We start from the raw sequence: 20192 nt of genomic DNA, 5'->3' as shown, positions 1-20192 counted from the left end.
TTCAGAAGCCTCTGACGATCCCAGCTGAGCCGCGCGATCCTCAGAGGCTTTTTTTTTAACTTTTAAAAGCATATTTCAGCCAAAGAGGTTGTAGAAAAAATGCTTTTAAAAGTAAAAAAAAAAAAAAAGCCTCTGATAAGGTGGGCGGGATAAGCGAGCGGTGACTGGGCCGGGGACCGGTTTGGGGGCGTGGCCAGCCAATCTTATTACCGGTTCTCCGAACTACTAAAAATTTTTACTACTGGTTCTTGCGAACTGGTGCGAACCAGGAGCAACCCACCACTGGTTGTAGGGAAATAAACTTATCTTCTACATTATGTATCATTGAAACAGACCCAACTATTTGGGAAGTTATAGCTTTAGTTACAGGCCCTGGGTGGAGGATATTCACAGATGCTGTGGAAAGGGGCTGAGATTATTGGGAATGGAAGGCTGGCTCATGCAACTTCATCTGTCTGCATTTGAATGCAAGTTTGAAGCATTAAACTACAGTAGCTTTCAAAAGCCAGCCAAACAATACCTTGCAGGATTGATTGTACTATGAAGCACTAGAGCATGGGTGTCAAACTCACAACGTCACATTGCCATCACATGACGTATCACGATTTTTTCCCTCTTCACTAAACTGGGGGTGGGCGTGGCCAGCACGTGACGCACCTGGCCTGCGGATCGTGAGTTTGACATCTCTGCGACTAGAGGGAAAGTTAGTTTCTACTTACCTACTTAAGATAAGATAAAGAGTTTTGGTGGCGCAGTAGTTAGAATGCAATATTGCAGGCTAACTCTGTCCACCGTCTGGAGTTCAATCCTGATGAGGCTCAAAGTTAACTCAACCTTCAGTAAAATGAGGACTTAGATTGTTGCAGGCAATATGATGACATCTTAAACAGAGAGTGCTGTAAAGCACTGTGAGGCAGTATATACGACTAAGTGCTATTGCTATTGCCAGCTCTGGCCAGTACACCGTACCCTCACCCTAGAGGGCAACTTGTCATTGCAAAGATTGCCACTCATTCTTCACATTTGATACTCTTTAAAAGTTACTTTTAAAAAAATAGTGGTCACTGCCTGAAATTCTCATACAAATACCTTGAGTTTGGGCAACCGCTTGATGGTTTTCAAAGGTCTCAGGACGCGTAGAACACGAAGGGACTTGATTGTTTTAATGTCACGACCTTTGTTGGACCTGTACATTTGGGAGGATAAACAAGGCACCCAAAACATTAAGACAAAAAGATAAAAACAAAAATTGACTTCTTAAACAGAAACTAAATTCACTGTATTTTAGCCATAGTAAACATTACTTTTTTGTATAGACGGTGAAAAGCATGGGCCACATTATTGGCTTTTTGAAGCCTGATGAATTTGAACTATTGAGTGGATTTTTTAAAGAAAAAAAAATCTGAACAATAAAAAGTGTGTTTGTGTCTGTATGTGAGAGAGAAAGAGAGTGCAAGCCCAGGAGAATTCCCTTTTCATTTGAATTGACTGATGATTTCAAATCCTATTATTGTGAGAAAGAGTGTGCTAACAAGGTTAAAACAGGTGATTTCACACTCTTGCTGAGTTGAACCATCTGTTGTAAGGCACCATGCCACTATGAATCATACATTAATGTACCTGGTGAATCCCAGCAATCATCTTGCTCTGTTTTCATCCAAAGGTGGCAGTAAAATATCTCTTTTCCTGGGATGGTTCTACTATTGTAATAAGCTGTAACAACGTACCATTCATACACAAGTAAATATGTGCATGCATATAGTGTATTGATAAGCAGACACATATGATAGAATAGAATAGAATAGAATAGAATAGAATAGAATAGAATAGAATAGAATAGAATAGAATAGAATAGAATAGAATAGAATAGAATAGAATAGAATAGAATAACAGAGTTGGAAGGGACCTTGGAGGTCTTCTAGTCCAACCTCCTGCCCAGGCAGGAAACCCTACACCACTTCAGACAAATGGTTATCCAACATCTTCTTAAAAATTTCCAGTGTTGGGGCATTCACAACTTCTGCGGGCAAGTTGTTCCACTTATTAATTGTTCTAACTGTCAGGAAATTTCTCCTTAGTTCTAAATTGCTTCTCTCCTTGATTAGGTTCCACCCATTGCTTCTTGTCCTACCCTCAGATGCTTTGGAGAATAGCACTTGACTCCCTCTTCTTTGTGGCAAACCCTGAGATATTGGAACACTGCTATCATGTCTCCCCTAGTCCTTCTCTTCATCAAACTAGACATACCCAGTTCCTGCAACCATTCTTCACATGTTTTAGCCTCCAGTCCCCTATGATGCCATAACTGAAATGAAAGAATTTTTTTATACACTGCAAAGACAAGGTTGTCATAACTAGGGTGTCCTCAGTCAAATTATTAAGAAAAAGATCTTCATTAGTCATTAATCAGCATCTAGGAAGAACTGAAAAATTGATTGAAGCCTAAAAGATGAACTTCAGGAAGTACTGTATATGAAAAGAATTCCTGTGTGTCCTCCTATGGTCATCTACATAGTTCAGTAGGACTAGTAGCATCAAGAAATGCTCTGGAGGTATCTTTTTAGTTTCAAGGAAAAAGTAGGGACAGGAAACTTTTACTTGTGTATTATCCCTTACATTCATCTTTTAGGATATCTAGAGTTAAAATTAGATCCTACAAGTTGATTTTAAGAAACTTAATTTTGAGAAAAACCTTATCTCCTCCAACTTCACTATACTGCTTCCTAATATAAATTAGGAAGGTTCTTTGGTAGTGAGGCCTATGGCGTCACCCATAGGCACCTGATTTACAGTCAAAACCCGTTCTGGAAAAAGCAAGGATTCCTTAAAACATATCAGGATTTATTCAATGAAAAGGTTAATAGTGGAGAACAAGCTTTCCAAAAGAAAGTTTGTCTTCCACTATTGAAACTCCCTTATCATCTGCAAGTTCATGATGCGTAACTTCTTAAACTACATAGAACTAGCCACTTCCCTCTAAAATTTTGTATAGATTTGATTCACAATGTTCTTTTTACAAATTAACAATAAACCAATTTAATATTTTTATGAGAGACAGAGAGAGAGAGAGTGAAAGGGAGATGCAAGCTTTGTTTGCTTTGCTGGCAATTAAATTCTAAATTATAATTGATGCTAATATCTAGCTATTATTTTATCTGACATATTATTTTCCTGCCCACATTTACAGAGGGGAATATTATAGAAAATTAAAACAAAACGACCATCAATAAATTCCTAGGAAATGATTAAAAAAACCAGACCTGGTATATTTTATATTACATACCTTTCAACAGCATTTCTTCTTAAACTTATAAAAGGTCCCTCATACTGTCCTTTCTATGTTCTATTCAAATAGATGGTGCTAGTACAGCATTGGGCGCTTAATGGCTTTAGCAAATGTCAGACTGTGCCATTGTATCAGATGATGCTGAAAGCAAGGGACTCAGTATATGTGTCTTATTGCTCAAACATACGAAGCAATCATTGCTTAGGCCTCTCAGATCACTACCAGCAATGCTTAACATGCAACTGGTGTTTTTCCAACTATCCAGAGTTATGATGGTTTCAGAATAGGTGGTTTATGGCCCATAAAGCCCTTCTGGCCATCATAAAATGTTGCACACTCACCCCTGTCATATGACTGCATTTTAGGCACTTCGCAACCAACTTGCCTTATGATTGTTGCACTGCAATGTTGAAGTGTCCCACAGTCACAGGACTGCAATTTGTGACTTTTTTTTTTTTTTTTTGCTGGATTCTGGTGTTTTTTTGTTTTTTTTAGGAAAAAACCCTCATTTGAAAGAATGGGTTCATTTTATGACCACGCCGTCTGCTTAAAAGACTGCACCATTTGCTTAATGGCCATGGTGATTCATTTAATGACTGCCACAAAAATGCCCCCCAAAATGGGTCTGGTCCTGTAGTTGGCTTAACTTTCTAGTCCACTTATATCTTAAGTTGAGGACTTCCTGTATTAATCAGTGTAAAAGCAGCCTATAATCTGATTCATTACAAAATGAATCTGCATTCCTACTCCGTTTATTGATCTTGTGTTTAACACACTAACCTGCCAAAAACGTTTTGAGATGAAACCCTGTAATGTCCTGTTCCAATACTTTTTGACCTTACAGTGATCACATTGCAGAGTGATAACAGCTAGTTTCAGACCTAACACTATGTAATCCATAATTAGATAATAAACCGTATTACTTAAGATGCATTACTATATACCTATGAGTCCTAGATATCATCTGCCACTTTATTGCTCAATCACTTTGTGAAGTTCTACAACTTTCTATAATTTGTTTTAGATTTTCACATGGAATTTGTACATTTCTATAGAAAATATGAAGGCCACTTAATAGCATGTTAAACATGCTCCAGATCTAGAAGGCATCTTTTTTTTTTTTGGTCCAGCAGCAAAAATGAGCTTTGCGTTAGTTTTGGATGACAAACAAGAGCCCTGGAGGTGTTGGCATAATTTGGGTTCCATTTTAAATCAGTAGCTACCTTGTGAGAACAGTGGGTAAGACTACCTTTCAATAATTCATGGGGCAATTTTACTAGGAGAAAGCAAAATTTTAATGAACCTGCATTTTTAAAAGTATAATTCACTGCCAGTTGTGCTGCTATAACAAGGAAAATATTAATGTTGGTTGGAAGCTGTCTGGATAAGAAAATGCAACTTCAAAGATACACCCCTCCCCCTCAATTCTTTTCTTTTATTAAAAATAAACACACATTGGGAAAGAGCTACAGATATTTGTTTGTCCTTTTAAATATGAACAAATATTGTTGTATATGATCCATGTTGTTATTGTGGATCCTTAGTGCTCTCTGAGGTTGGTTGCTTTCTCGCAGATGTTTCATTATCCAAACTAGATTGCCTCAGAGAGCACCAAGGATCTCTCATTTCAACCCTGAGCTACAAATATTCTCCTTTCTTGTTATTGTCTTTGGTGAGCCAGTGTTGCAGTCTGGTTAATTTATTGGCAGAAAAAGCAACAGATATAACTGGATCTCGAAAGAAGACTCAGTATCAACTTTGTCACAAGTAAATATGTGCATGCATATAGTGTATTGATAAGCAGACGTATATGATAGAATAGAATAGAATAGAATAGAATAGAATAGAATAGAATAGAATAGAATAGAATAGAATAGAATAGAATAGAATAGAATAGAATAACAGAGTTGGAAGGGACCTTGGAGGTCTTCTAGTCCAACCCCCTGCCCAGACAGGAAACCCTACACCACTTCAGACAAATGGTTATCCAACATCTTCTTAAAAATTTCCAGTGTTGGGGCATTCACAACTTCTGCGGGCAAGTTGTTCCACTTATTCATTGTTCTAACTGTCAGGAAATTTCTCCTTAGTTCTAAATTGCTTCTCTCCTTGATTAGATTCCACCCATTGCTTCTTGTCCTACCCTCAGATGCTTTGGAGAATAGTTTGACTCCCTCTTCTTTGTGGCAGACCCTGAGATATTGGAACACTGCTATCATGTCTCCCCTAGACCTTCTTTTCATTAAGCTAGACATACCCAGTTCCAGCAACCATTCTTTATATGTTTTAGCCTCCAGTCCCCTAATCATCTTTGTTGCTCTTCTCTGCACTCTTTTTAGAGTCTTAATATCCTTTTTACATCATGGCAATCAAAATTGGATGCAGTATTCCAAGTGTCGCCTTATCAAGGAATTATAAAGTGATATTATCTCTTCATGTGATCTTGATTCTATCCTTCTATTTAGGCAGCCTAGAACTGTGTTGGCTTATATAAACTTCACCTATCCTTCTCCTCTAAAAATGATAGGGAGAGAGCCAAAGTTGTGGAGTGGTGGTGGAGAGTGACATGGCATTAAAAACATTCTTCCTTTCAGACTCATATTATCTTCACAATTTATTTATTCTCTTTTCTTATCTATTTTGGCCCATTGATAAGCAAACACCAGCTATGGTCTTCCCCAGTTTGTTATAGGTCTATAAAGTTGTAGTAATGTGCATTGCACCTGTATAGGAACACTTTACACAAAACTATACCTTTCAAAACTCTCTTTGGAAATGAAAATCCTCCTTTTTGATGGAGTATACAGAGCCAACATGCTCTCTAGTGTAGGAAGTTAGCACCCACCCCTTTCCTGGAAGAGTGAAATATTTTAGGAAATATGAAAAAGGCAGAATATTATATTTCCCTGGATGAGAAATATGAGAAGCATATTTTACAGACAAAGCAGCTCCCACTTTCCTGCCCCCCACCCTTTGTCAATGGGCCATTAAGGCCTGGGCCAGTCTATTCTACATAACAAAGATCTGCCTCCTTCAGGCAGAGCCATAGTAGGAATTGCCAAAGATGGGATTAGCCCTCTACACAATAGCAGCAGAAACTCACCACATGTGACCTGGGAAGCACATGTGACCATCAGCCAGCAAGGCCCCCACCCCCTGGGAGTCTGACAACCAATCAGGATACTCTTTTGGGGCCCCAAGAAATGCAGAGCCAGAGAGAGCATAAAAACCCGAGGATTTGCTGTATCTGCCCTTTTCTGTTCAGGAACTCAAGCCATGTGATCCTGTCCACCATTAAACCATCTTTCCAAGCAGTCTCCATGTTTCCAGTGTCTGTTTTCCCCACTTGGAGCAGAACCTAGAGGGATGTTTCTTCCAACACTAGATAGCTTTTATGTCTTCCAAATATAAATAGGAATGATTATGAATTTCTAGTGAAAGAACATTTGAAATGTTGACAGCTAATCACATTATTATATAGTTTATCTCTCTCTTACATATACACAGATCTCACTGTTTTTCAGCATTATGTAACCTAAAAATTATTTCTCACACATTCATTCTATCATTTATGGCAATATGTCATGACTTCACACAACAACAGCTTTTAATGATCTTGGGAGATGGTCACAATCTTACAATCAAACTTAGATGCTAGGCAGAAAAGCAAATTATGATCTCTCTTCCAGCTTTCATAGAGTTCACATTTGATAAGGATAGTGTCAGTGGGGTAAGGATCAGATACCCTGCCTTGGTTTTAAGTTGAAAACCACACAGTTACTCAGTAAAGCCACAGATGGCAATCCTAAATCATCTCTCAGGGTGGTTTGATATCAGGGGGCACCAAAATAATCAAAAGACTGTCAACAACAGATTGGCAGGGAAGAAATGAAAATGGAGAAACATCTATCTCTCTACCCTTCCCACTATTTTAAAATAAGTCTTTCTGACATCATAATCATTGGTTTAAATTTTCCTCAAACTGGGAGTTAGATTAAAGACTAGACCCTGGACCTTTGAAACTCTCTCTTCTGCTTTTTCCTGATGCTGAAGTTTCCAACATCAGAAAAATCAGCCTCGGAGACTGTCACTAGAAAGTAGAGTTCTACATCTATTATAAGATTGCAGCTTTAATGAATCACGACTGCTGTATTGTTGAAGCTTAATATTATATCCATCAAAGACTGCATTTGAAATTGAGAGGTTAGAAATGGAGATCCTTGTTCTTTAAAGCAGCCAAATCTGGCACTGATCCCTGACACAGTGCTGAAGTAGCTGAAAGATGAACTACTGCTTGCTCGTCTACCTTAACTCTGTAAGTTCCCTTCAGCTGCTGCTGAGCAGCATTTGCTGTTGCTTTTGTGCCAGCAGCTTTTATATGAGAAAATTGTCCTGAGTTGCCCTCCTCTTTGCTTCTTCCTCATCAATGAAGCATACTACGGTCCCTGTCTAGGAATTTGCTTTTACAACACAGTGAGATAAGGAAAGATGATCATTTTGCAGAGTGAGATTGGCAGCACATAAATTAAATAAAGATTACAAAGTCTTATTCTAAGGTTTAAACAATGGCAAGAAATTTTAATTTTTAAGAATTTAGCATATAAATCGAACCAATAAATAAATGAAAACCCTCCATTTTAGATGTAACAGAATGCTTATTCCTTATTTTTATATACATATATACGCACAGAAATGCACATACACACACGTATATATACACATATACACACTCCTATCAGGGCCGGATTTAGATGAAAAGAGGCCCTAGGCTATTCCACTTATGAGGCCCTTTCACCAGTGGTGGGATTCAATTTTTTTAACAACAGGTTCTGTGGGCGTGGATTAGTTGGGGGTGTGGCTTGGCAATCATGTGACTGGGTGGGCGTGGCTAGCTGGTCACATGACTGTGTAGGCGTGGGTAGCTCGTCATGTGACCGGGTGGGCGTGGCTATGTGCATAGACTTTTTTCAGAGGGCTGAAAAAAGTCATTTCTGACTGGGCCTCGCACTTTTGACTGGTCCTCACACTTATGACCATCCTCACATTTATGCCCGTGCAGCTTTCTTAACAACCATGTCACTCATTTCACAACTGCTTCTCTTCACCATGGTGACAAGATAGGGCAAAAACGTAAAATGTGAGGACAGTCATAAGTTCGAGGACTGGTCAAAAGTGCGAGGACCAGTCAGAAATAACTTTTTCAGCCCTCTGAGTAGTCCATATGCATAAAGGATACAGCAATAGAGAGGGATGAAGGAAGGGAAGGGAAATTAGAGTAGGAGGGAGGGTAAGAGAGGGAGGAAGAGAGGAGGAGGAGGAGAAAGGAAGAGGAAGTAGGGAGGAGAAGAAGAGGGGGAGGAAGAGAAAGTAAGAAGGAAAGAAAAGAGAGAGGTGGTAGGTTTGAGGAGAAAGATTGCTGTACAATAAAAAAGATGAAAGGGAAGAAAGCCAACCCCAAACAAATATAAAGATATTAAGATAAAGAATGAATTGTTAAACTTTAAAGAATAAAAGAGAACAAATAACAATAAACAACAATAATTAGAAACACACATACAAACATACAATGTATTTTCTTTGAACAGAGTATTTGGCCGGTTCACAAATTTAAACAGTGTTTAGTCATTTCAATTAAATTTACAATTTCTATATTTCCTTTTTGCCATATTTATTCCTCATCTATTTTTGTAAAAAACCAATATTACCCTTCATCCTCATTTCTAATCTTTCTATTCTATATTCTATATTCTATATTCTATAATTATTCCCTTCTATTCTATCCCTTCCCATTGTCATCTATTTTTATATCTATCCTCACATTGGTTAATTATGTAATATTAGTTGTTTAATATAAATTCAACATTTTAATATAAATCAATTAGTTATATAACTACCTTTTTTGTATATTAATCAATATGAACATGAATATTCCAATTATTTCCATGCAATCCAATTTCTTACAAATCAATTAATTATATTTACCAATAATAATAAACCAAATAATTTCCCCCATATATTCCTCCAAACCACAACTTAACCATTTCTGCTTTCAACACAATATACCATTAATAGTATCTCAATTATTACAATTCCCTAGTTAAATAGAGCTTTTTTTCTTTTGTGTTTTAAAATCTTTCCCTAAATTTCCCATTGTTTGCACCTACCTTTTTTGGTGAGGAAAAAGAAAAGAATTCTGCCTGCCTAATTTTCCAACCTTGCAGCAACAGCAAAGCAGTTTCAGTTTCGTTTCTCAGCATAGGTAGGGGGGAAAAAATCAGCACTCTTTGCACCAAAGCAGAAGAGCCCTGAGCAAAACAGCTGAGACAAATCAGCTGAGAGCCGGGAGGCCAATTAGCATATGCTGAAGCTCCGTGGGCCAATAAAATTACAAAAAAAACACCGAACCCTTTGTTAAATTGCTGGCTCCCCCGCCCCTCGCCCACCACTATTTATTGGCAATAAATAGTGGTGCGGAGGGGCGGGGCAAGCCAGCAATTTAACAAAGGGTTCGGCTGCACCACTGGCTCTAGGGCGGCCCTTTGAAGCCCCGCGGCAAGAATTTGAAGTTTTTTTTTCCTCTAGCCATCGGAGGCAGCAATAGATTGGGAGTGGGCGGGGTAAGCGAACGGCCGGCGATCCAACAGAGCAGAGAGTGAGGGTGAGTGAAGGTGTGGAAGCTGCTTTCTCCATCCTGCTCTCTTGCGTCCGGAGCCGGTGGGGAACCACGTGGCAGCCCACGTGGATCCCAGGCAGCGGAACTCAGGCTAGGGAAGGGGTGGGCAATTGTGGCTCTTTTACAACCTGTGGCCTTGGCTGTCTCAGGAATTCTGGGAATTGAAGGCCACAGGTTGTAAAAGAGCCACAATTGCCTACCCCTGGCTACGGTAGGCTGGCGCCGTGCGGGTGGGAGGCGAGGGGCGGGCGAGCCAGCAATTTAACAAAGGGTTCGGCCGAACCCCCTAGAACCACCAGAATCCCACCACTGTGTAGGCCCCTCTTGATCTTGAGGCCCTAGGCTGAAGCCTAGTTAGCCTATAGGAAAATCCGGCCCTGACTCCTATACATAAAACAAGAACTACCTTTTTGTTTTTGTGTTCATCAAAGTTCCATTCTTAAATCAAGCCATCCATCCAGAATGCATCAGGTTTACTTTTATATATTCCAAGTATTTGGATGCTAATGCTGATCAGGCTGCCTTTACCTAGTTAATTTGGGAACTTAGTTGATACTTCAGATTTTGAAATATTTGTTTTGTATATTGACTTGACTTCAAGAGAGTACACAGTATAAACCCCATAATGAAACAAACAAACAAACAAACAAACAAACAAACAAACAAACAAACAATGGCCTCTTAGCAGATAATAACTCAAGTAGTACCTCATTCAGCCTCATAAGGTCCTTTTGTACCCAAGACTGGCACAAGAATTTGGGTGTGTTAGCAGAGTAGTAGTAGCTGGTGGGTGGCTCCATCCAATGAAAGTGGCATATTAAATGTATTCAAAGGGTTTTGTTTTGTTTTTTTGCATATGAGGCAGAAAGTACTCCATTTCTTTGACAGTAAAAACACCACATTAACCAATACATAACCAATGATCTGTGGCCTATGCTGTTCTATTCCCTTGATGTAATGTAAGTGGTGTTCTGTTTTTATCTCATTTCAGCTACGGTGTTGTGAGTAGCAACTTTTCACACTCCTCCATGAAATGATTTTGAAACTTCTGCTTTTGACACTTTGCCAGAAATAGCAGGAAATTGATTTCTTTTAAACAGCTTGACAATCTCAGTCTTTGATGCAGAGTCAATATACTGTAGGCTGAAACTGTATGCATAGAATGCTTTGTAATTGTACCTAGTCTCATCAGAAGCAGAGATTGGAAACAGTACTTGTCTTGGAAAACTTTGTGAGAAGCTAGTTGCGTTGCACCTTCTCCTAGTGCTAACCCAAGCAGCCTTTCTGATAGCAATGTAACAGACAGATAAGCAAACCAAATTCTTCCATTCAAGGCCCATTTCCCTCACTTGGGTCCCCCCCAAAGATAAACAAGAAAAATAATTACCCCAAAGCATTCCTGTGAGTAAAGGCCCAGATGTACAGTCACAAAGCCAGATCGATAGACAGGTGGAAAGAAAACAGAAAAGATCAGGAAATGGGCCATCAGCAGAGAGCAAAGGAACAAGGAGACTGTTGGAAGAAGATTTGCATCTGAAAAGAGCAATAACCTCATCTCACAGCCTTGATATCCTGGCATTCCATTATTTTTTCCACCCCAGAACCCATCTTCCTACTCTCATTGGTAGCTTAGTTAACAAGAGTCATTTCAGATATTATATTTTTGTTCTTATATACATGTTTAAAATGCTTAATGTGATGGTGACAAACATGTATTTACAAGCCCAGATGTACACATGCATTCATCAGGAGGAGTGACTGGCTGTTATGCCTTGATTTTCAAAGCAGCAGTTGCTACTTGGCAGCATTAATTAGTGAAAACAAACAAACAACAACTGCAGGAAACCCTAATCTCTCTAATTAAATTCAATTTGGCCCCAAGTGACAGGTGAAACAGTCCTTAGCATCTTTCCAAGTGGAAAATTATTTTAGGCACCTTGGTGCAATTATGAGTTTGAATGCAGGGCAGTCAACAAGAAACATGCTGGTTACCATTTGTTCAAACTACATGGCATAGTAGTAGTTCAGATTTGCAGACAAGGACAATTAACACATGTGGAATCCCTTGAAAGAAAGTGGCTCTGGGGAGAAATGTTCAAGTACCTTCTTTGATCCAAACTGACCCTTCTTGAAAACCAGCTATCAGGGTTTTATTATATGCTTTACAATACTCTCCAATTTAGATCTATGGATTTAAAGTTGTTTAGTTTCTGTGATTTTCACTCAAGGTACCCAAAGCACTGGCTTCTATAGGAAGGATCATAACATAGAATTCTCCAGGTCTTACAAAATGTCAATCCTAAGGGATTCTTGAAAATAAACCATGAAGCTCAAACATATTTTAAAGAATTTGGTAGTGAACCTGAATACCAGAAGCAAAGAAGATAGGAAGTTATTTAGATTGACTGTTCTTTTAAAATCAGAGGCACAACTCCAGAGAACCAGAGAAAGAAATCGCTGCACATTTCTTGAATAATTCTGATAAACATCTGTACTTATCCCCAAAGACTGGGGACAGTCTAGGGAAAAGAGTCAGAGAGTTTTAGTTCAGAGGTCAATTCATCTCTAAGAAATTAATAATTACTGTAGGCCAAAACTGTGTTAATTTTGTTCTTCTTTTGTTTTTGTGTGCTTACAATCAATGTCTTTCACATTTTTTTACAAGCCCGGTGATAGTTTCATCTTTTATGAATGTATCAGATTGTGCATGAAGATGGTTCTTTTCTTTCAAATCTCTTGAGATAATTATTTTTTCCTGAGATATTCTTTGGGCTCTGTACAACATGGAGCCTGGGGAACATTTTAATAAGTCAATACTGTCTTGTGATCTTTTTTTTTCTTCTGTTCCATAGTGTTCGATTTTTCAAGATTGCCAAGACAAGTCCATGCAGTATTCTTGACAAGGTTTTTCAGAAATTTTACGCATTTTAAACTTTTTTTTTAGTTTAACCTACTTGTCATGTGCTGTGTATTACAAACTGGGTAGTTCTATACTTACCTCACATAATACTTCATACAGTATTAATATTTTAATATTTTAAAATTAAAATGTGATTTTATAGGTTTCTCTTCTTTACATTTTCCTTTTCTTTATCTCTCGTGAGATGAGTCAGTCTCTCAAAAAAGGAGAGGGTGCACATTTTAAGACTATCCAGTGTCCCCATAAAAGATAGGTAATGGCAAATGGAATCCCAAACCTCTACTCCAAACCAGTAATATGAAGACCCAGAAAACTATAAAAAGCATTTTAAAAAGTTTGATAACCCTAAAAGATGGAATTTGCATGTATTCTGTGTTGTTGTATTGTGAACTGAATGAATTGTATGATTGTAAAGCTCACATTGTATGTTCAGCGATACTCATCTTAATATAGAGAAAATAAGTCTAGAAATTAGGCAAAATTCTGGATCAATCAAGATTATTATTTTCTTCATATATCTGCACTACTTTGTCTGCAGTTATGTCTTCTTACCATCCACCCCTTCAGTTGGAATTCTTTTAATCACATAAAATATATTTCCTCATATTTAATCATTATAAAAATGTCTGTGATTGATGGCTAAACCAGCAAGGGAAACAAGCATGCTATTTTAAGTGATATGATGTTTTTTGAAGGAGCAGCCAATGAAATTTTGAGCATTGGTAGCATGGTTCTCATGTAAAATGATCTGAATCCAGCCAAAAAATGCAAGTACTTACGCCAAGGCAAAGGCCATCAGCGCTCCAACAACCACAATGAAATCCAGGATGTTCCAAAGATCCCGAAAATAAGAGCCATCTTGCAGTATTAATCCTTGATCAATCATCTAAAGAAAGGTAAGGGCAAGTTCTTATACTTTATACTCATAAGAATAGAAGAATAGAATAACCTAAGCTCCAATTTCTGATTATGAGCTCTTTACATTCAAATCCCATTACTGAGGCTGCAGTAAGCCTATACTTAAATACATATGGACAAAGATAATTCACTTAAGGCTTAAGAGGTATTTTCAGTTACTGGCGGGGTTGTGAGAGATGGATGTAACAATAAAATTACTTATAATTTCATTTTAAAATTAGTAAATAAAAAAATCCCATCAAAGGTTTGCTTAGGAAGTTAATTCTGTCAAATTTGTTTTACATTACAGAACTGTTGAATCAGCAGGAGTATCGCCAGAAGAGGGCATGTCAGATTGACCAAACCGAAATTGGGGCACTGTAACACAAATCACACTTCTTTTTTTATATGTGTTACAACATTGTATGCATACCTAAAAAAGGGAATGAGTTTGGACTGCCCTGCTTTGATATCATTCTGACACAAGCAGCAGGATAAAATGAATAAAATGATTAGTTTGGATAGATCTGTTGTGATGCTAGAACTTGCCTAACTAGATTATGCTAAATATGTGCCCAAGAAGTGAGAGCTAGCGATTACTTCTAGTTATATGATAAAATGAAAAAGCAGACTGAGGCAAATACATACAAAAGCTATTTATAACTGTTTATAAGACATGATTATCAAAACGGAAATGAAATCTGCTCAGCTAACTACCAACCACCAGCTGCTGAAAAGGAGGCCTCTTTGTTGTCACGCAGAAGGCTTTTTCACACCATATAAAATCTATTACTTGAACAATACAACTACTGTGTGAATTGGTTAAGGTGTTGGACTGAAAAGACTCAGGTTCAAGTCTAGAAAAGCTCAAAGGGTGATTCTTTCAGCCCAGTAACTATCTTTTTGCTCAGCTGACCTCACTGGATTGTTTTGACAAAAAACTAGGGGAGAAAGTGCTACCCTGTTTTCCCCAAAATAAGACATCCCCTGATAATAAGCCCAATCGGGCTTCTGATTGCATGGCAACAAGGCCAAGCGCTTATTTCAGTGTTCAAAAAAATATAAGACAGGGTCTTATTTTCGGGGAAACACGGAAGGTACACTGCCTTGAGCACCTGGAGAAAAAGTGAAAGGTAGCTTAAATAACACAAATTAACAGAATACAAAAGTTTCTTACACAATCATTATAGAACTAAAAAGGCTCAGTGTCTTTCAGTTCTATTAGAATTTATTTGGGGAAAAAGAATCAGAAGGACAATTTTGCTTCCTAACGCTGTGTCTTCTTTTAGAAACTCTATTCAGTAGGAGTGACATTTGAGAAGTGATAGGGACGTGCAAAAAGTTCTGCTAAAAAAAGTCCAATTTTCTCTTTTTGCTTAAGAAACTGTTTTATATTCTGTTCCTATAGAGGCCAACACTCGCCACCCACAAAGAGGAAGTTACCGTGTTTGTCATTATAAACTGAGATTGCACTAACATCTCAGCTACTGCTACTCCCATATTGAATGATGTTGGCAGACTCGGTTAACTGCTGAAAAAAATAGCTTGGTCTTGGATAATTCTACTTTTTTAATACAAAACTTTTCACTGTAATTTTATTATCATTATTGTTGTTGTTGTTGTTGTTGTTGTTGTTGTCATTGTTAGTGTGGGTTTTGTGCATAATTCTCTGACATACCAAGAACTGGAAGAGATGAGGGAGAGAATCAGAAATAACTAAGCTGAAGAAAAGGGGTTAGCCAAATTGTAGAACGAAAATGCTTTTGACATTACTTTATTGAGATCACAAAATCATCCAGCAGGAATGAGAAATTTCTAGAGCAACTTCTCTAAACTGATGTCTTCCAGAGGTAATGGATTGCAACTCCCAGAATTTCTACAGTATTTGTTGAAAAAGCTGTAATAAGTCTTAAGAACCATCCCAACCGACTTCCTAAAAGATCAGAGCTCCTTCATTTATTGAAGTTTCAAAAATATTTAATCATATATTAAATCATGTATTAAAAATATATAGTAACAATCCTGCAAAAATCTCTCAGGGTCCAGCAAGTGGCAGTCTAAGGAAAACTCAGTCATGACTTTAACTACAAGGCACTGAAGGAAGAAAATCGTCAAAGGAGAAATTGCTCTCAGAAATGTTGCATCTTAATTAATCTAGACATTCTAGATAATTTATTTGGAAGATCCATTTTCTTGAAAATATATGATAAAGCTCTATGAATATGAAACTGTCCACTGTCTTCCAGTTGACTCAGGAAAACACTTCCCTTCTCACTTACCTTAATAACCATCTCAAAGGTGAAGACTCCAGTGAAAACATAGTCAAAATACCTCAGGACCTGCAAGGATGGAAACAATGGAACAGTGTGGAATCAGAAAGTATTGTCACATTGCAGAATAAAATTGGAGGCATATAAATTAAATAAGTATAAAACAATCTTATTCTGAAGTTTAAACAATGGCAAAGAATGTTAATTTTTAAGAACTTTGTTACAAGCCAAATTAATGAAAACCCTCCTTTTTAGATGTAACAATGTAAAACCAACATGACCTAGCAAACAGGTTTAGCACTTTTAACTGTTTTGTTTTGAAAGGACTTATTCTCATTAATAACACATATGTTTAACATGTGTTACGTTATGACTTTTGAAATGAATAATGTCCAGGATGCAATTCATTAGAAATATCTCCTCCATGTCCCTTCCCTGCCATGGAATGCAGACTAAGGCTACCTGAAATTCTTGGTTCAAGACTGAAACAAGAAGAGGCTGATGGCAATAAGATTTTTCAAAATGGGAGGAAAAGGTGGTGGGAGGAAAAAATGAAACCTAGCTTTCTCCTGTTTTAATAATACAAATACTTGGAAGTGATTATACCAAGAAAGCGAGCAGTATTAATACTACATCTGCTACCCACATTATCAAATGTAAACTGCTGTCAAAAATGATAGTAATACCATAGAACCTGCTTTAGAAGTTAGCAACCTCAGCTGTCAGCTTGGACGACAAGTTGAGGGGACCTTGGTACTCGCTGAGCTTGCTTGCTTTCTTGCAGCGACAGTCAGATTTGGGTAATGAAACATCTGCAAGAAAGCAACCAAGCTCAGAGAACACCAAGGACCTTTCATTTCAACCGTGAGCTATAAATATTCTCTTTTATTGGGACAACAATTTCTACAATCTGGCTGTACCTTAAGCTTTGTGTACTTTCTGTTATGTCTGCTCTGATCTGTTTTCTGTCTGCCGCTGACATTTTGCCATAGCAGCAAAATGATGTTATTTGCTAAATCAGACTAAAAGACCACACAGTCCAGTGTTCTCTTTTTGCAAGGAGCAGCCAGATGCTTGCAGAAAGCACATGAGCAGGATCTGAACGCTATTGCACCCTCCTGCTCATGTTCCAACGTTTGGGATTCAGAGGCATGTTTCCACCTACGTCCTGGCACACTCTTTGGCACCATCCTGCAGTTATTACTGTGGAGCTCTCACACAGGCATTAGCTGGAACTGCTGAAAATGTAGCCTACACAAGCAATGTGAATATCCTTTGAGGCCCCCTTTTCATCAAACTGAGAAATGCAGCTGTTTTAAAAAGTCTGATTCTCCCTGTGTCTAGGTACAGAAAATCTAAAAGCCACTATTTTAGAAATCAGTAGTGCTGTGCCTTCCCAATTTCTACATAAAACAACTGGCAATAACAGTAACATACCTCTTCCAAGTTAATTTGCCACTCACACTGGTTAACTAATTATTGCCTTTCGGGACTAGAGAAATCCATTCATCAAACTGGAGATTGGAAACTAAGAGCAAGCATTAATGGCCTCAGCAATTCAATGTGTAAAATGAGGCAAGTCAGATGTTCTCAACTCCTGCAGCACAGAAAGTATAAATAACCACACTTCCCTCCCCTGCCCATTTTAAATTCTATTTCCTATTCTTGCTTTTTTAGTTCTCTTTCTTTCCTTTCCATAAATTCTTAATGTGTTCTTCTGAATAGTTTGAGTGAATTTCTTTGTTACTAAGTTCTTGTTTTCTCCTGATTCAAGAGCAAAGTGGGGGTCATTTTATACACATCTACCCAAAGGAGTGGAACAGAAGGGTCAAACTTGATTTCATTGAGGGCTGCATCAGGGTTGTGTTTGACCTCGGGGGGGACATGGCCAGGGTAGGCATGGCTAGCTTGACATCACTCATGTCGAGAGCACTTGTGGTGGCACGTGTGCTCTGCCAGCAAAAAAGGCACACGGCCCTCCTGAGCTTCATTTTCACTGGCAGAGGATGCAGGAGGCCATCACAGCTGAAAATGGAGCTCAGGAGGGCCATGTGCAGCCCTCCCGAGCTCCATTTTTGTTGGCAAACACACCATGGGCCAGTCCTTCACTGTTTCCAGGGCGGCCCTGTGGGCCAGATCTAAGAACCCCCAGGCCTAATCCAGCCTGCGGGCCTTGAGCTTGACACCCCTGGAGTGGACCATCAGCACACAGGCTGCCAGCATCCTGCTTCCTGTAAGATGGTAGGTGTACTGGGTAAAACTCTCAGATATTAATTATGGTTAGTGGGTCATTGCTTGATAGTGATAGTGATAGTGATAGGCAATCAGAAAGCCAGTCCTTGCCTAATCCCAACCATCTTCTACGTTTTTCACTTCCATGCTTGGTTCTTCCTATCCCCCACCTGGGTTTAACAACTATGAAGTATTGTTTGTCAATTTCATGGTTGTACAGCTGTTAAGAACATTCTTGTCCATTAATCTCTCAGTATGAAGTTTGTATGGTCGCTCAAAGTGACTTATGGAGCTGGGTTGCCATATAAAATAAATGAATAAATGCATGCTTTACCTTTTTATTGGTCAGATTTTATGTCTATGGATTTCAGCAAGGTATTTAAATAGGTTGCTGGTATGTGTAACTGTTCCAAATCTTAATTCCCATGGTAAGGCCATCATAGGCAAGAACACTGAAAGGACAATTTTCACTATTGGGAAGCAAGTAACTACTTGGGGAAAGAAGTTATTATGACTAGTTTTAGCTATAGAATAACATCCTCTTCACCACTGAATAAATAAGCTTCTACCTCTCTTATTATGAACTGAAATTAAACAATTAGTAGAATCTTGTGCTACAATTTGTCATGATCTAAAATACTCAAAAATCCAGATTAGGAAATTGGATGTTTGATTCCTCCTGCCCATTACAATTAAACAAATTCAGATAGGACAAAGTCTCTTCTCTTTCTCTCTCTCATATGCAATGGAGAATTCAAACATGTAAGACCCAATCAAATCCAAAATAGCCAGCAAGGGATGAAACATGTATATTTTCTGAGCCTGTGTTTAGCTTTGTGAATTATAAAGTAGATGCAGAACATGAATCCAGGTACACTAAGACCCCAGAGCAAAACAGAATTGTCAAGTAATTACTGAGTAATTACTTTATTTCTCTCTGAGTTGGTCAGGACAGGATCCTCTGCTGCCAAGGCGATGCTGCTTGCTGCAATCACAAGAAGGATACACATCTCAAAGTAGCGCAGATTGACAACGTAGTGGCAAGCTCTTCGGATTCTGTCAAAGAAACCACAAACCCATGCAACAGCCACAGCATTAAACAGAATTCTGATAATTTAAAATGGAGGCATTTATATAGCAGTTGTACTATCTCTCTAGTCTTATAGCAATCCTATACGCCAGAAGTGGACAACTTCTTCTACCGCTCTAGATGATGGCTAAATTAAAGAACTATATAAACAAATCTTTCTACACAGAATGAAATTAAAGAAGTACTATAAATCTTTTAATTCTACATGATCAGTTCCATAATAATAATAGTTAAGAAATCTATATCAATTACACAGAGCCTTTGGTTAGATGTAACTGGTCTGTTTGAACAAGAATGGAAATAGGGTGATAAAAGATGGTATCACAAAGTCAACTTTTTGTTATGACACAAATTCCGCAATAGGATCCTCTAAAGCTACAGACAAGTTGATCTCTATCTAAAAGTGTGAAATAGATGGAATTCTCATTTTGTTTTTCTCCCTATGAAACAATTTCTCTCGTATAATCCTTTTTATTAAAATAGTATGACTGATGAAAGCTAGCCAGTATCTTTATCATCCAAGTATGACTTGTTACGAAATCTACTGGTCTTAGCCAGTTAGATAATTCTGATTTGCTAGATAAAATCCAGGGCATCTGGCATGATACTCTTTCTTGATTGGCAATAGCAGTTAATGTCCTCCCAAAAGCCAACTTTCCATTATCCTTCAAATTCTATAACCTGAGGATGTAGTTGGAAAATAAGCTAAGCTGCCACAACACAGAGGGGAGGGAGGATTCTCCTTTGTAGCTGACTGGAATCCTTTTCATTTTCCATTATGTTTCTCTTCTACCTTTAGTGAACCCTTGCTGTGGGATCTCCTG

At 38.2% G+C, this 20192-nt stretch overlaps 1 protein-coding gene across 1 annotated transcript in view; it reads right to left on the bottom strand.

Moving 5' to 3' along the window:
* CACNA1E (calcium voltage-gated channel subunit alpha1 E) overlaps positions 1-20192 on the bottom strand; it is a 285148-nt gene that overhangs the window by 49077 nt on the left and 215879 nt on the right. Inside the window, exons 23-27 of the mRNA XM_070941053.1 lie at positions 19205-19334; positions 16056-16115; positions 13659-13765; positions 11347-11358; positions 1090-1186 (exon numbers count right to left, since the gene is read on the bottom strand). Of these exons, the coding sequence (XP_070797154.1) occupies positions 1090-1186; positions 11347-11358; positions 13659-13765; positions 16056-16115; positions 19205-19334 (406 nt within the window). The remainder of the gene's footprint in view (positions 1-1089; positions 1187-11346; positions 11359-13658; positions 13766-16055; positions 16116-19204; positions 19335-20192) is intronic.

The sequence above is a fragment of the Pituophis catenifer genome, unplaced genomic scaffold (genome assembly GCF_029215685.1).
Source record: "Pituophis catenifer annectens isolate HBS135680 unplaced genomic scaffold, rPitCat1.0.hap2 SCAF_3, whole genome shotgun sequence".
Lineage (NCBI taxonomy): Eukaryota > Metazoa > Chordata > Lepidosauria > Squamata > Colubridae > Pituophis > Pituophis catenifer.
The sequence above is the reverse complement of the archived record's forward strand: the minus strand, read 5'-3'. Positions and strand labels throughout refer to the sequence as shown.